This window comes from Oncorhynchus gorbuscha, linkage group LG02, assembly GCF_021184085.1.
Source record: "Oncorhynchus gorbuscha isolate QuinsamMale2020 ecotype Even-year linkage group LG02, OgorEven_v1.0, whole genome shotgun sequence".
Classification (NCBI taxonomy): Eukaryota; Metazoa; Chordata; class Actinopteri; order Salmoniformes; family Salmonidae; genus Oncorhynchus; species Oncorhynchus gorbuscha.
Genome location: NC_060174.1, coordinates 102,031,326 through 102,047,415, shown reverse-complemented (window position 1 = coordinate 102,047,415; position 16,090 = coordinate 102,031,326). Strand labels below are relative to the sequence as shown.

General features: G+C 50.3%; 1 protein-coding gene across 1 annotated transcript in view; it reads right to left on the bottom strand.

Annotated features, from left to right (window-relative positions):
* Positions 1-16,090, bottom strand: part of LOC124014331 (actin-binding LIM protein 3-like) — a gene marked incomplete in the record, with an annotated part of 248,175 nt that overhangs the window by 14,725 nt on the left and 217,360 nt on the right. Inside the window, 5 exon segments of the mRNA XM_046329191.1 lie at positions 6,770-6,935; positions 8,423-8,487; positions 9,558-9,692; positions 13,632-13,767; positions 15,254-15,284. Of these exon segments, the coding sequence (XP_046185147.1) occupies positions 6,770-6,935; positions 8,423-8,487; positions 9,558-9,692; positions 13,632-13,767; positions 15,254-15,284 (533 nt within the window).

Genomic DNA, 16,090 nt, shown 5'->3' with positions numbered 1-16,090 from the left:
TGGAGCAGCCAGAGCCGCCAGTCAGCATGGAGCAGCCAGAGCCGCCAGTCAGCATGGAGCAGCCAGATCCGCCAGTCAGCATGTAGCAGCCAGAGCAGCCAGTCAGCCAGGATCTGCCAGATCCGCCAGTCAGCCAAGATCCGCCAGTCAGCCAGGATCTGCCAGATCCGCCAGTCAGCCAGGATCTGCCAGATCCGCCAGTCAGCCAGGATCTGCCAGATCCGCCAGTCAGCCAGGATCTGCCAGATCCGCCAGTCAGCATGGAGCAGCCAGATCCGCCAGTCAGCATGTAGCAGCCAGTCAGCATGTAGCAGCCAGAGCAGCCAGTCAGCATGTAGCAGCCAGAGCAGCCAGTCAGCCAGGATCTGCCAGATCCGCCAGTCAGCATGGAGCAGCCAGATCCGCCAGTCAGCATATAGCAGCCAGTCAGCATGTAGCAGCCAGAGCAGCCAGTCAGCATGTAGCAGCCAGATCCGCCAGTCAGCATATAGCAGCCAGAGCAGCCAGTCAGCATGTAGCAGCCAGAGCAGCCAGTCAGCATGTAGCAGCCAGAGCAGCCAGTCAGCATGTAGCAGCCAGAGCAGCCAGTCAGCATGGAGCAGCCAGAGCAGCCAGTCAGCATGTAGCAGCCAGAGCAGCCAGTCAGCATGTAGCAGCCAGTCAGCATGTAGCAGCCAGAGCAGCCAGTCAGCATGTAGCAGCCAGTCAGCATGTAGCAGCCAGAGCAGCCAGTCAGCATGTAGCAGCCAGAGCAGCCAGTCAGCATGTAGCAGCCAGAGCAGCCAGTCAGCATGTAGCAGCCAGAGCAGCCAGTCAGCATGTAGCAGCCAGAGCAGCCAGTCAGCATGTAGCAGCCAGAGCAGCCAGTCAGCATGTAGCAGCCAGTCAGCATGTAGCAGCCAGAGCAGCCAGTCAGCATGGAGCAGCCAGAGCAGCCAGTCAGCATGTAGCAGCCAGAGCAGCCAGTCAGCATGTAGCAGCCAGAGCAGCCAGTCAGCATGTAGCAGCCAGTCAGCATGGAGCAGCCAGAGCAGCCAGTCAGCATGGAGCAGCCAGAGCAGCCAGTCAGCATGTAGCAGCCAGTCAGCATGGAGCAGCCAGAGCAGCCAGTCAGCATGTAGCAGCCAGAGCAGCCAGTCAGCATGTAGCAGCCAGAGCAGCCAGTCAGCATGGAGCAGCCAGAGCAGCCAGTCAGCATGTAGCAGCCAGAGCAGCCAGTCAGCATGTAGCAGCCAGAGCCACCAGTCAGCATCTAGCAGCCAGAGCAGCCAGTCAGCATGTAGCAGCCAGAGCAGCCAGTCAGCCAGGATCTGCCAGATCCGCCAGTCAGTGACAAGATGAATAACCGTTGGATCAACATACAGATGTCCTTCTGCTCTAACAGCTGCTCTCCCCACGGCATGTGTCTGTATATCAAAGTCCAAAATAGCCCCTTATTCCTCATATAGCGCCATGTGACCTGTGACCTCACAATATAGGGAAACGGGTGCCGTTTTGGAACGGACCCCCAGCAGTCAGGTTAAACACCCAGATCAATGGCTCCTTCAGAAAGCTTTCATGTGCATCACATCAGTCAATGTGTCTGGCTGGTCCTGGTGCTGGTGCTGGTGCTGGTCCTGGTCCTGGTGCTGGTGCTGGTCCAGGTCCTGGTCCTGGTGCTCTCTGCTCTACTCTCTGCTCCCTGCTTTGCTCTACTCTCTGCTCTACTATCTGCTCCCTGCAACACTCTCTGCTCTCTTCCCTACTCTCTGCTCTCTACTCTCTGCCCTACTCCCTGCTCTGCTCTCTGCTCCCTGCTCTACTCTCTGCTCTGCTCTACTCTCTGCTCTACTCTCTGCTCTACTCTCTGCTCCCTGCCCTACTCTCTGCTCTACTCTCTGCTCCCTGCCCTACTCTCGACTCTCTGCTCTACTCTCTGCTCTCTGCTCCCTTCCCTGCTCTGCTCTCTGCTCCCTGCTCTACTCTCTGATCTATGCTCTACTCTCTGCTTTCTGCTCTACTCTCCGCTCTGCTCTTCTCTCTACTCTATGCTCTACTCTCTGCTCTTCTCTGCTCTACTCTCTACTCCCTGCTCTCTGCTCTACTCTCTGCTCTACTCTCTGCTCTACTCTCTGCTCTTCTCTGCTCTACACTCTACTCCCTGCTCTGCTCTCTACTCTCTGCTCCCTGCTCTACTCTCTACTCTGCTCCCTGCTCCCTGCTCTACTCTCTGTTCCCTGCTCTGCTCTCTACTCTCTGCTCTCTGCTCTACTCTCTGCTCTGCTCTCTGCTCCCTGCTCTACTCTCTACTCTCTGCAATCTGCTCTTCTCTGCTCTCTGCTCTACTCTGCTCTGCTCTCTGCTCCCTGCCTGCCTGTGTGTTATCATTAGAGATAAGACACGATAAACTGCCATGATAGCTAATCAGGTTCAGTTGGTCACAATGTATCAGTTTAATCAGGGAGAGGGGGGTGAAGGTCAAGGTTCTGTGTGTGTGTGTGTGTGTGTGTTGGGATGCACAGCATTGTGCATGTCTTGCTATGTACATAATGTTAGATTACTTCTGTGTTTATGTGCGACAAATGCTTGAAGCATGGTTTTTGTGTGTGGTTGGGTGTGTTCCACATTCTACTGCTCTGCCCCCCACTGTGCTGCCAGTGTAGAGGGGGTGTAGAGGGGGTCAGGGATAACCCCCACTGTGCTGCCAGTGTAGAGGGGGTGTAGAGGGGGTCTGGGATATCCCTCACTGTGCTGCCAGTGTAGAGGGGTGTAGAGGGGGTCTGGGATATCCCCCAATGTGCTGCCAGTGTAGGGGGGGGTGCTGCCAGTGAGGGGGTCTGGGATATCCCCTGGGATATCCCCCACTGTGCTGCCAGTGTAGAGGGGGTCTGGGATATCCCCCACTGTGCTGCCAGTGTAGAGGGGTGTAGAGGGGGTCTGGGATATCCCCACTGTGCTGCCAGTGTAGAGGGGGTCTGGGGTGTGCCAGTGTAGGGGTGTAGAGGGGGTCTGGGATATCCCCCACTGTGCTGCCAGGGGGTGTAGAGGGGGTCTGGGATATCCCCAAATGTGCTGCCAGTGTAGAGGGGGTGTAGAGGGGGTCTGGGATATCCCTCACTGTGCTGCCAGTGTAGAGGGGTGTAGAGGGGTCTGGGATATCCCCCAATGTGCTGCCAGTGTAGAGGGGGTGTAGAGGGGGTCTGGGATATCCCCCACTGTGCTGCCAGTGTAGAGGGGGTCTGGGATATCCCCCACTGTGCTGCCAGTGTAGAGGGGTGTAGAGGGGGTCTGGGATATCCCCCACTGTGCTGCCAGTGTAGAGGGGGTGTAGAGGGGGTCTGGGATATCCCCACTGTGCTGCCAGTGTAGAGGGGTGTAGAGGGGGTCTGGGGTATCCCCCACTGTGCTGCCAGTGTAGAGGGGGTGTAGAGGGGGTCTGGGATATCCCCAAATGTGCTGCCAGTGTAGAGGGGGTGTAGAGGGGGTCTGGGATATCCCCCACTGTGCTGCCAGTGTAGAGGGGGTCTGGGATATCCCCCACTGTGCTGCCAGTGTAGAGGGGGTGTATAGGGGGTCTGGGATATCCCCCACTGTGCTGCCAGTGTAGAGGGGTGTAGAGGGGTCTGGGATATCCCCCACTGTGCTGCCAGTGTAGAGGGGGTCTGGGATATCCCCACTGTGCTGCCAGTGTAGAGGTGGTGTAGAGGGGGTCTGGGATATCCCCCACTGTGCTGCCAGTGTAGAGGGGGTGTAGAGGGGGTCTGGGATATCCCCCACTGTGCTGCCAGTGTAGAGGTGGTGTAGAAGGGGTCTGGGATATCCCCCACTGTGCTGCCAGTGTAGAGGGAGTGTAGAGGGGGTCTGGGATATCCCCCACTGTGCTGCCAGTGTAGAGGGGGTGTAGAGGGGGTCTGGGATATCCCCCACTGTGCTGCCAGTGTAGAGGTGGTGTAGAAGGGGTCTGGGATATCCCCCAGTCCTATCTCAGCTGGAGCTGGGTGCTCTGTCTCTCTCTGGGTTCCCCTGACTAATCTATTAACAGTAGGAGAGGAAAGCACACAGGAACACCTGACAACATTCCCCCCCTCTCTATCTCCCTCTTTCGTTCTCTCCTCCCCGTCAGTGTGTGATCCTCCAGTGTCTGGGTACAGAGACATTAATCATCACAGTCACAGGGATGGAAGCTCTGACCACATATCAAGTCTGGCAACCCTGAGGGGGATCTCATATCGCAACAACATCCCTCTCACTTGAATTTATACACCATCTGGCAACCCTCACCATCTGGCAAGGTCTCAAAATATTTCAGCAATACGTAGCTACATACAGTATGTGATGGTACATAGATGGTTGACGTAAAGGCACAGCTCGGTGGTAGATTACATGGAGTGCGTCCCAAATGGGAACCTATTCACTACATGGTGCACCGGCCCTGGTCAAAAGTAGTGCACTATAAAGGGAATAGTGATTCATCTGTAATACATCTGGATCGTCAAGACAGCGCTGAGTCATTATGGACCGGCTCCTCTTCTAACAACATCCGTCGATCAGTCAGCCCATCAGAGCCTGAGATTAAACTCATCCCTCATCTCTGTCTGTCTGTCTGTCTGTCTGTCTGTCTGTCTGTCTGTCTGTCTGTCTGTCTGTCTGTCTGTCTGTCTGTCTGTCTGTCTGTCTGTCTGTCTGTCTGTCTGTCTGTCTGTCTGTCTGTCTGTCTGTCTGTCTGTCTGTCTGTCTGTCTGTCTGTCTGTCTGTCTGTCTGTCTGTCTGTCTGTCTGTCTGTCTGTCTGTCTGTCTGTCTGTCTGTCTGTCTGTCTGTCTGTCTGTCTGTCTGTCTGTCTGTCTGTCTGTCTGTCTGTCTGTCTGTCTGTCTGTCTGTCTGTCTGTCTGTCTGTCTGTCTGTCTGTCTGTCTCAGACTCCTGACGCTCTACTCTCCTCTCACTTCCACACTGCTGCTGAGGAGCTAGCTCAGGGCAGACAGACAGACAGGCAGACAGGCAGGCAGGCAGGCAGACAGGCAGACAGGCAGACAGGCAGCTCAAAGTCGAGGAGAGATACAATATAAATATAGGATGAAACACACATCACGACAAGAGAGACAACACAACACGACATAAAGAGAGACCTAAGACAACAACATAGCAAGGCAGCAACACATGACAACACAGCATGGTAGCAACACAACATGGTAGCAACACAGCATGGTAGCAACACAGCATGGTAGCAACACAACATGGCAGCAACACATGACAACTAAAGCATGGCAGCAACACAACATGGTAGCAACACAGCATGGTAGCAACACAACATGGTAGCAACACAACATGGTAGCAACACAACATGGTAGCAACACAACATGACAACAACATGGTAGCAACACAACATGGTAGCAGCACAAAACAGGGTGCAAACATTATTGGGCACAGACAACAGCACAAAGGGCAAGAAGGTAGAGACAACATCACATAAAGCAGCCACAACTGTCAGTAAGAGTGTCCATGATTGAGTCTTTGAATTAAGAGATTGAGATAAAACTGTCCAGTTTGAGTGTTTGTTGCAGCTCGTTCCAGTCGCTAGCTGCAGCGAACTGAAAAGAGGAGCGACCCAGAGATGTGTGTTTTGGGGACCTTTAACTGGCAGAACGTGTTGAAGCAGCAGACACAGAGTTCAGACACTCATCAGTACAACACAGGACATGCAACCAGAGTGTCTCTTCACAGTCCCCAGGTCCAGAACAGAGGTTGAGAAACACACAGTTCAGACACTCATCAGTACAACACAGGACATGCAACCAGAGTGTCTCTTCACAGTCCCCAGGTCCAGAACAGAGGTTGAGAAACATACAGGATTAAATAGAGCCATGACTACATAGAACTCTCTGGTAACCCAGGTAACATGACTACATGGAACTCTGGTAACCCAGGTAACATGACTACATAGAACTCTCTGGTAACCCAGGTAACATGACTACATGGAACTCTCTGGTAACCCAGGTAACATGACTACATGGAACTCTCTGGTAACCCAGGTAACATGACTACATAGAACTCTCTGGTAACCCAGGTAACATGACTACATGGAACTCTCTGGTAACCCAGGTAACATGACTACATGGAACTCTCTGGTAACCCAGGTAACATGACTACATGGAACTCTCTGGTAACCCAGGTAACATGACAACATGGAATTCTCTGGTAACCCAGGTAACATGACTACATAGAACTCTCTGGTAACCCAGGTAACATGACTACATAGAACTCTCTGGTAACCCAGGTAACATGACTACATAGAACTTTCTGGTAACCCAGGTAACATGACTACATAGAACTCTCTGGTAACCCAGGTAACTCAAGCTAGAAATAAAAACAGCTTAAGGCACGACAGGGACTGTGAAGAGACACACAGACATTTTGATGCGTTTTCTATTGTATTGTGCATCGTATAATTTATTGTATTATGTATGTGATGCGTGGGTTGGGGTACGACTGTGATATGTGGTTGTCTTGCCTGGATATCTTAAGATGAAGGCACTAGCTGTGGATCTTTCTGGAAGGCAGCGTCTGCTGAACGGCTTGTATATTTATCTACAGTATGTATTGCATCTGTTGTTTTGTTTCCTGTTTGGACACTAGGAAGAGGAGGAGCTGCCTCGGCAGCAGCTGACTGGGGATCCTAATAAATACTATTTCTAGAACAGTAAGATGATCCATCACGTCTCAATACTTGTGTCCGTGTGGATAAAAGGCTGGACTGGGGTTTAGCACCATGGATGGTGGTGGGGTGTCTTACATCCGTTGACAGTGTTGCCGTAGCCCACATTGTGCAGGGCCTCTTTGCTGCCACTGCGGGAGTTGGTGCGGGAGTTCCGTGCGCTGCTCCACGGGTCATTGTCATAGGAACCAGACCTGGCTTTCATCTCCTCCTTCAGAATCATACGGCCTATACCACCTTGGAGCTAGGGGGGGGGAGAGAGAGAGAGAGAGGAGAGAGAGAAGGGAAGAGAAGGAAAGGAAAGGAGAGGAGAGAGAGAGAGAGAGAGAAGGGGAGAGAGAGAACATGGAGAGGAGAGGAGAGAGAGAGAGAGAGAGAAGGGGAGAGAGAGAACATGGAGAGGAGAGGAGAGGAGAGAGAGAGAAGGGAAGAGAAGGAAAGGAGAGGAGAGGAGAGAGAGAGAGAGAAGGGGAGAGAGAGAACATGGAGAGGAGAGGAGAGAGGAGAAGGGAAGGAAAGGAAAGGAGAGGAGAGAGAGAAGGGAAGAGAAGGAAAGGGAGGAGAGAGAGAGAGAGAGAGAAGGGGGAGAGAGAACATGGAGAGGAGAGGAGAGAGAGAGAGAAGGGAAGGAAAGGAAAGGAGAGGAGAGAGAGAGAGAGAGAGAGAGAAGGGAGAGAGAGAACATGGAGAGGAGAGGGAGAGAGAGAGAGAGAGAAGGGAAGAGAAGGAAAGGAGAGGAGAGGAGAGAGAGAGAGAGAAGGGGAGAGAGAGAACATGGAGAGGAGAGGAGAGAGAGAGAAGGGAAGGAAAGGAAAGGAGAGGAGAGGAGAGAGAGAGAGAAGGGAAGAGAAGGAAAGGAGAGGAGAGAGAGAGAGAGAAGGAAGAGAAGGAAAGGAGAGAGAGAGAGAGAGAGAGAGAGAGAGGGAAGAGAAGGAAAGGAGAGGAGAGGGAGAGAGAGAGAAGGGAGAGAGAGAACATGGAGAGGAGAGGAGAGAGCGAGGAAGGGAAGGAAAGGAAAGGAGAGGAGAGGAGAGAGAGAGAGAGAGAGAGAAGGGGTGAGAGAGAAGGGAAGAGAAGGAAAGGAGAGGAGAGAGAGAGAGAGAGAAGGGGTGAGAGAGAAGGGAAGAGAAGGAAAGGAGAGGAGAGAGAGAGAGAGAAGGGGAGAGAGAGAACATGGAGAAGCAGGTGTAAGACAGACAGACAGACAGACAGACAGACAGACAGACAGACAGACAGACAGACAGACAGACAGACAGACAGACAGACAGACAGACAGACAGACAGACAGACAGACAGACAGACAGACAGACAGACAGACAGACAGACAGACGAGAGAGAGAAAAATAGAGAGAGGGAGGGGGAAGAGAGTAGAGAGAGAGAGAAGTGAAAGGAGACAAAGAAAGAGAACACATGAGCATATGGCTTGAGCAGAGCAACAGGAATAATGTCTGGGGATGAAGACTGTTTTGCCCTGTAGACAACATTCATGAAATATTTACAGCCATATCTTGCCAAAACAACAAATAAACTATGTTGAGTAGTGGTATTTCCTGAATTTTTCTGCATTTTGAATCTTTAAAGAAATAAAACATTCAGATAAATAAACAATTTATAGTACATTTAATATTGCAAAGATGGCTAATCAATGTTTCCTTTTCATTGGTCCACACTCTCTCAGTCACAAATACAAATGAATAGTATTTTGAATAGCATTTACTGTGTCATACTGACTCTGTTAAGACCTTGATTCCACCCATCCTCCTCTCCACCTGAGGAAAACCTCCGGGCACGAGTAGCTGAGATGAGAGAGAGAAAAAGAAAAAAAGAAAGAATGAGAGAAAGGATAGAGAGGGAAATCACAACTACTGTTAAGACACAGCCTTTGAGAGAGAGAGTTGAAATACTCAAGGTTGCTACACACAGGAATTCTATGATGAGACGTGCACTCTTTAGTTCAAAAACATCTTGATCAATATATCAGTCAATTTCTCAATAACCCATTGAGCCAACAGTGAATCCTCTGGGTCCTTAGCAGCAGTACCTCTGGGGTAGTGGTTAGACGGTACCTCTGGGAGAGGGAGTGTAGGGGTAGTGGTTAGACGGTACCTCTGGGAGAGGGAGTGTAGGGGTAGTGGTTAGACGGTACCTCTGGGAGAAGGAGTGTCGGGGTAGTGGTTAGACGGTACCTCTGGGAGAGGGAGTGTCGGGGTAGTGGTTAGACGGTACCTCTGGGAGAGGGAGTGTCGGGGTAGTGGTTAGACGGTACCTCTGGGAGAGGGAGTGTCGGGGTAGTGGTTAGACGGTACCTCTGGGAGAGGGAGTGTAGGGGTAGTGGTTAGACGGTACCTCTGGGAGAGGGAGTGTCGGGGTAGTGGTTAGACGGTACCTCTGGGAGAGGGAGTGTAGGGGTAGTGGTTAGACGGTATCTCTGGGAGAGGGAGTGTCGGGGTAGTGGTTAGACGGTACCTCTGGGAGAGGGAGTGTCGGGGTAGTGGTTAGAGGGTACCTCTGGGAGAGGGAGTGTAGGGGTAGTGGTTAGACGGTACCTCTGGGAGAGGGAGAGTAGGGGTAGTGGTTAGACGGTACCTCTGGGAGAGGGAGTGTCGGGGTAGTGGTTAGACGGTACCTCTGGGAGAGGGAGTGTAGGGGTAGTGGTTAGACGGTACCTCTGGGAGAGGGAGTGTCGGGGTAGTGGTTAGACGGTACCTCTGGGAGAGGGAGTGTAGGGGTAGTGGTTAGACGGTACCTCTGGGAGAGGGAGTGTAGGGGTAGTGGTTAGACGGTACCTCTGGGAGAGGGAGTGTAGGGGTAGTGGTTAGACGGTACCTCTTGGAGAGGGAGTGTCGGGGTAGTGGTTAGACGGTACCTCTGGGAGAGGGAGTGTAGGGGTAGTAGTTAGACTGCTGGTGGTCGTGGTCAGGAGAGTACGAGTCGACAAACTGGGAAGTCTGGAGGATGTTGTCGCTGGTTTTACTCTTAGTGGCCGAGTAGTTTGAATCACCTGTAGGGAGAGAACATGATGAGGTGAGAACACACACACGTACACACACGTACACACACGTACACACACGTACACACACGTACACACACACGTACACACACACGTACACACACGTACACACACGTACACACACACGTACACACACACGTACACACACACGTACACACACACGTACACACATGCACACACACGTACACACACGTACACACACACGTACACGTACACACACACGTACACACACACGTACACACACACGTACACGTACACACACACGTACACACACGCACACGTACACACACATGCACACACACGTACACACACGTACACACACACGTACACGTACACACACACGTACACACACACGTACACACACACGTACACGTACACACACACGTACACACACGCACACGTACACACACACGTACACACACACGTACACACACGTACACGTACACACACACGTACACACACACGTACACACACACGTACACACACACGTACACACACGTACACACACGTACACACACACGTACACGTACACACACACGTACACACACACGTACACACACACGTACACACACACGTACACGTACACACACACGTACACACACGCACACGTACACACACATGCACACACACGTACACACACGTACACACACATGCACACACACGTACACACACGTACACACACGTACACACACACGTACACGTACACACACACGTACACACACACGTACACACACACGTACACGTACACACACACGTACACACACGCACACGTACACACACACGTACACACACACGTACACACACGTACACGTACACACACACGTACACACACACGTACACGTACACACACACATACACGTACACGTACACGTACACACACACGTACACACACACGTACACACACACGTACACGTACACACACACGTACACACACACGTACACACACGTACACGTACACACACACATACACGTACACGTACACGTACACACACACGTACACGTAGACACACACGTACACACACACGTACACGTACACACACACGTACACACACGCACACGTACACACACGCACACGTACACACACACGTACACACACACGTACACACACACGTACACATACGTACACGTACACACACACGTACACACACACGTACACACACGTACACGTACACACACACATACACGTACACACACACGTACACACACACGTACACACACGTACACGTACACACACACGTACACACACACGTACACACACACGTACACACACGTACACGTACACACACACGTACACACACACGTACACACACACGTACACACACACGTACACACACACCACTAATGATGGGAGGCAGCCTAAGAGAAAACCGTATTCCTCTCCCAGTAATGACTGATTGTCTAGCCGGTTTGTTTTGGTCTTAATGCAGAGAGTGAGGCAGAGTAGGGCAGAGATGTGGTGGGGAATATTGCAGGGAGCTCCATACTGTGGAGCTTCAGTCTAGTTAGTCTCTAAAAGAGGACTGACAGAGGATTTAGATTTAGAGAATCTGCAGCACCTGGCACAGAGAGAGAGAGGTGGGGAGAGAGAGAGAGAGACAGAGAGAAGAGAGAGAGAGACAGAGAGACAGAGAGATGGAGAGATGAAGAGAGAGAGAGAGATGAAGAGAGAGAGAGAGAGAGACAGAGAGAAGAGAGAGAGAGACAGAGAGACAGAGAGATGGAGAGATGAAGAGAGAGAGAGAGATGAAGAGAGGGGAGGTAAAGAAGATGAAAGAGGAGATAGATAGCGTTGATAATATCTGGTAAGTAAGTGGTCTGATGAAAATAGACTGCAGATAGGTAGACTGGCTCAGGTACCTACACAGAGGACAGTTGACCAAGGACAGAAGGATGAAGGGAGAGGGACTAGGAGAAGGAAGGTTATATTAGCCACATGTTGAAAATTGAGCGAGAGAGAGAGGGAGAGTCAGAGAGAGATGTATAGTGAGAGAGATAGAGAGAGATAATGAGAGGCAGAGAGAGAAAACGAGAGAGCACAGAGACCGTGCTGCTCAATATGATGTCACAGAGACCGTGCTGCTCAATATGATGTCACAGAGACCGTGTTGCTCAATATGATGTCGCAAGAACATTCTTTTGCATCAATGCACGTACACAGACTTTGTCTGAGAGCACATGTGATAGTACCTGTTCAGACTGGCTCAACAACTTGGTAGCAATGGCTTTATGTGGAAGTAAATACTGTAGGCTGTGTTAATGCTGAAGCATATGATCCCTGAATGTCTCAGTAGTATGTGTGTTGCTACTGTATCTTAACAGAAAAACACCATAAGTCTGTAAAGTACACAAACATACAGGACAGTGAACAGTACTTATAGACTGACACAGACATACTCTCATGGTCAGCAATGCACCTTGGTGATCTGCACAACTACTCAACAATGAAACAGGGAAACCTATCTCTGAAGTAGAGAGGTAAAACAACTAGTTGACCTATCTCTGAAGTAGAGAGGTAAAACAACTAGTTGACCTATCTCTGAAGTAGAGAGGTAAAACAACTAGTTGACCTATCTCTGAAGTAGAGAGGTAAAACAACTAGTTGACCTATCTCTGAAGTCTAGAGGTAAACAACTAGTTGACCTATCTCTGAAGTAGAGAGGTAAAACAACTAGTTGACCTATCTCTGAAGTAGAGAGGTAAAACACCTAGTTGACCTATCTCTGAAGTTGAGAGGTAAAACAACTAGTTGACCTATCTCTGAAGTTGAGAGGACTTGTTCCAGTCACCTACAGGAACTAAGGACTTGTTCCAGTCACCTACAGGAACTAATGTTGTTCCAGTCACCTACAGGAACTAATGTTGTTCCAGTCACCTACAGGAACTAATGTTGTTCCAGTCACTTATAGGAACTCATGTTGTTCCAGTCACCTACAGGAACTAATGTTGTTCCAGTCACCTACAGGAACTAATGTTGTTCCAGTCACCTACAGGAACTAATGTTGTTCCAGTCATCTATAGGAACTAATGTTGTTCCAGTCACCTATAGGAACTAATGTTGTTCCAGTCACCTATAGGAACTAATGTTGTTCCAGTCATCTATAGGAACTAATGTTGTTCCAGTCATCTATAGGAACTAGTGTTGTTCCAGTCACCTATAGGAACTAATGTTGTTCCAGTCACCTATAGGAACTAGTGTTGTTCCAGTCACCTATAGGAACTAATGTTGTTCCAGTCACCTATAGGAACTAATGTTGTTCCAGTCACCTATAGGAAGTAATGTTGTTCCAGTCACCTATAGGAAGTAATGTTGTTCCAGTCACCTATAGAAAGTAATGTTGTTCCAGTCACCTATAGGAACTAATGTTGTTCCAGTCATCTATAGGAACTAATGTTGTTCCAGTCACCTATAGGAACTAATGTTGTTCCAGTCACCTACAGGAACTAATGTTGTTCCAGTCATCTATAGGAACTAATGTTGTTCCAGTCACCTATAGGAACTAATGTTGTTCCAGTCACCTACAGGAACTAATGTTGTTCCAGTCACCTACAGGAACTAATGTTGTTCCAGTCACCTATAGGAACTAATGTTGTTCCAGTCACCTACAGGAACTAATGTTGTTCCAGTCACCTATAGGAACTAATGTTGTTCCAGTCATCTATAGGAACTAATGTTGTTCCAGTCACCTATAGGATCTAATGTTGTTCCAGTCACCTATAGGATGTACACACAGGGCATAGGGATAAATCACTCCTGACACCTTCCAACATGATCAAACTCAGTATCGGTCTAGAATTGTTTTCTTGTGGACATTTGAAGGCAAAATTATTGATGGTATTTAATCTCCAACATTTATTTTCAAGGAGGAGTTTCTCGTGCCCATGTGTAATGTTGCAGAGTGACGCGGTCATGTTCCATTGAGAGACACTCACCGGGGCGGAAGCAGTGCTGTGGGGAGCAGGAAGTGGACACGGTGGGAGACATGCCCTGGCGGCTGTAGGTGGGAGAGTCATTGAAGCCTGTGCTGGAGGAGCGCCTTTGTCTCAGCTCCACCCTGTCATAGACGTCCTGGGAAGCACAGCAGTCACAGGTCAGTGTCTGTCTGTCTGTCTGCAGGGCTCAGTCTGTCTGTCTGTCTGTCTGTCTGTCTGTCTGTCTGTCTGTCTGTCTGTCTGTCTGTCTGTCTGTCTGTCTGTCTGTCTGTCTGTCTGTCTGTCTGTCTGTCTGTCTGTCTGCAGGGGTCTGTCTGTCTGTCTGTCTGTCTGTCTGTCTGTCTGTCTGTCTGTCTGTCTGTCTGTCTGTCTGTCTGTCTGTCTGTCTGTCTGTCTGTCTGTCTGTCTGTCTGTCTGTCTGTCTGTCTGTCTGTCTGTCTGTCTGTCTGTCTGTCTGCAGGGCTCAGTCTATCTGTCTGTCTGCAGGGCTCAGTCTATCTGTCTGTCTGCCTGCCTGCCTGCCTGTAGGGCTTTGTCTGTCTGTCTGTCTGTCCGCCCGCCCGCCCGCCCGTCCGTCCGTCCGTCTGTCTAGTTGTCTGTCTAGTAGTCTGTCTGTCTAGTTGTCTGTCTGTAGGGCTTTGTCTGTCTGTCTGTCTGTCTGTCTGTCTGTCTGTCTGTCTGTCTGTCTGTCTGTCTGTCTGTCTGTCTGTCTGTCTGTCTGTCTGTCTGTCTGTCTGTCTGTCTGTCTGTCTGTCTAGTAGTCTGTCTGTCTAGTAGTCTGTCTGTCTAGTAGTCTGTCTGTCTGTCTGCCTGTAGGGCTTTGTCTGTCTGTCTGTCTGTCTGTCTGTCTGTCTGTCTGTCTGTCTGTCTGTCTGTCTGTCTGTCTGTCTGTCTGTCTGTCTGCCTGCCTGTCTGTCTGTCTGTCTGTCTGCCTGCCTGCCTGCCTGCCTGCCTGCCTGTCTGTCTGTCTGTCTGTCTGTCTGTCTGTCTGTCTGTCTGTCTGTCTGTCTGTCTGTCTGTCTGTCTAGTAGTCTGTCTGTCTGTCTGTCTGTCTGCCTGTCTGTCTGTCTGTCTGCCTGCCTGCCTGCCTGCCTGCCTGTCTGTCTGTCTGTCTGTCTGTCTGTCTGTCTGTCTGTCTGTCTGTCTGTCTGTCTGTCTGTCTGTCTGTCTGTCTGTCTAGTAGTCTGTCTGTCTGTCTGTCTGCCTGTAGGGCTTTGTCTGTCTGTCTGTCTGTCTGTCTGTCTGTCTGTCTGTCTGTCTGTCTGTCTGTCTGTCTGTCTGTCTGTCTGTCTGTCTGTCTGTCTGTCTGTCTGTCTGTCTGTCTGTCTGTCTGTCTGTCTGTCTGTCTGTCTGTCTGTCTGTCTGTCTGTCTGTCTGTCTGTCTGTCTGTCTGTCTGTCTGTCTGTCTGTCTGTCACCCTTGCTAACACCACATTGTTTACTTGTGTACATTCTTTCATCTAATAGTTATTTAATCAAGTCAGTTGAGAGCTCTGTGCCTCTTCTACGGCTACCGTCATCACATGGACCCAACAGTATATCCCACACACACCCTCTCATTCCCGTTCAGCCATCCCCTCCCTGTCAAGTGATTCAGTGCAGTAGTGCATGGAATGTAATTACCTGAGAGTTTGGAGAGAGAGTTCCCAGAGACCGTAGAGGACAGGAGAGGAGTGAAGAGAGAGCAGTGGAATCAGTCAGTCAATAGCACCATGCTCTCCAGAATGACTTAGCAGAATGCTATTCAGAGCCAAACATGGGATAGATCAAATGGTATCCGTGAGCTTACTAAACCATGAATAATATGACTTAAAGTCCTTTTTGCAATGCCGTTTTTAATAGGGTTACATAGTACATAGAAACCCTCACAGTAAACATGAAGAATCCATTTTGTTTGTGGCTTTGGTTTACCAATGTAAAATAATCTCAATAAATAGTACATTTAGTTACAAAGGCTACAGGGGCGAGGATGTAGTGATGTTTTAAAAGAGGAGGACACAGTATGAAGCATGTAATTGACAAATTGTTCAGCGAGTGTCTCTCGAAGTCTGAGAAGAGGGCACAGGGGCACAGAAAGAGGAGGACACAGGGAGAGGAGGACACAGGGAGAGGAGGACACAGGGAGAGGAGGACACAGAGAGAGGAGGACACAGGGAGAGGAGGACACAGGGAGAGGAGGATACAGAGAGAATAAGGCACAGGGGCACAGAAAGAGGAGGACACAGGGAGAGGAGGACACAGGGAGAGGAGGACACATGGAGAGGAGAACACAGAGAGAGGAGGGCACAGGGGCACAGAGGGAGAGGAGGACACAGGGAGAGGAGGACACAGGGAGAGGAGGACACAGGGAGAGGAGGACACAGGGGAGAGGAGGACACAGGGAGAGGAGGGCACAGGTGCACAGAAAGAGGAGGACACAGGGAGAGGAGGACACAGGGAGAGGAGGACACAGGGAGAAGA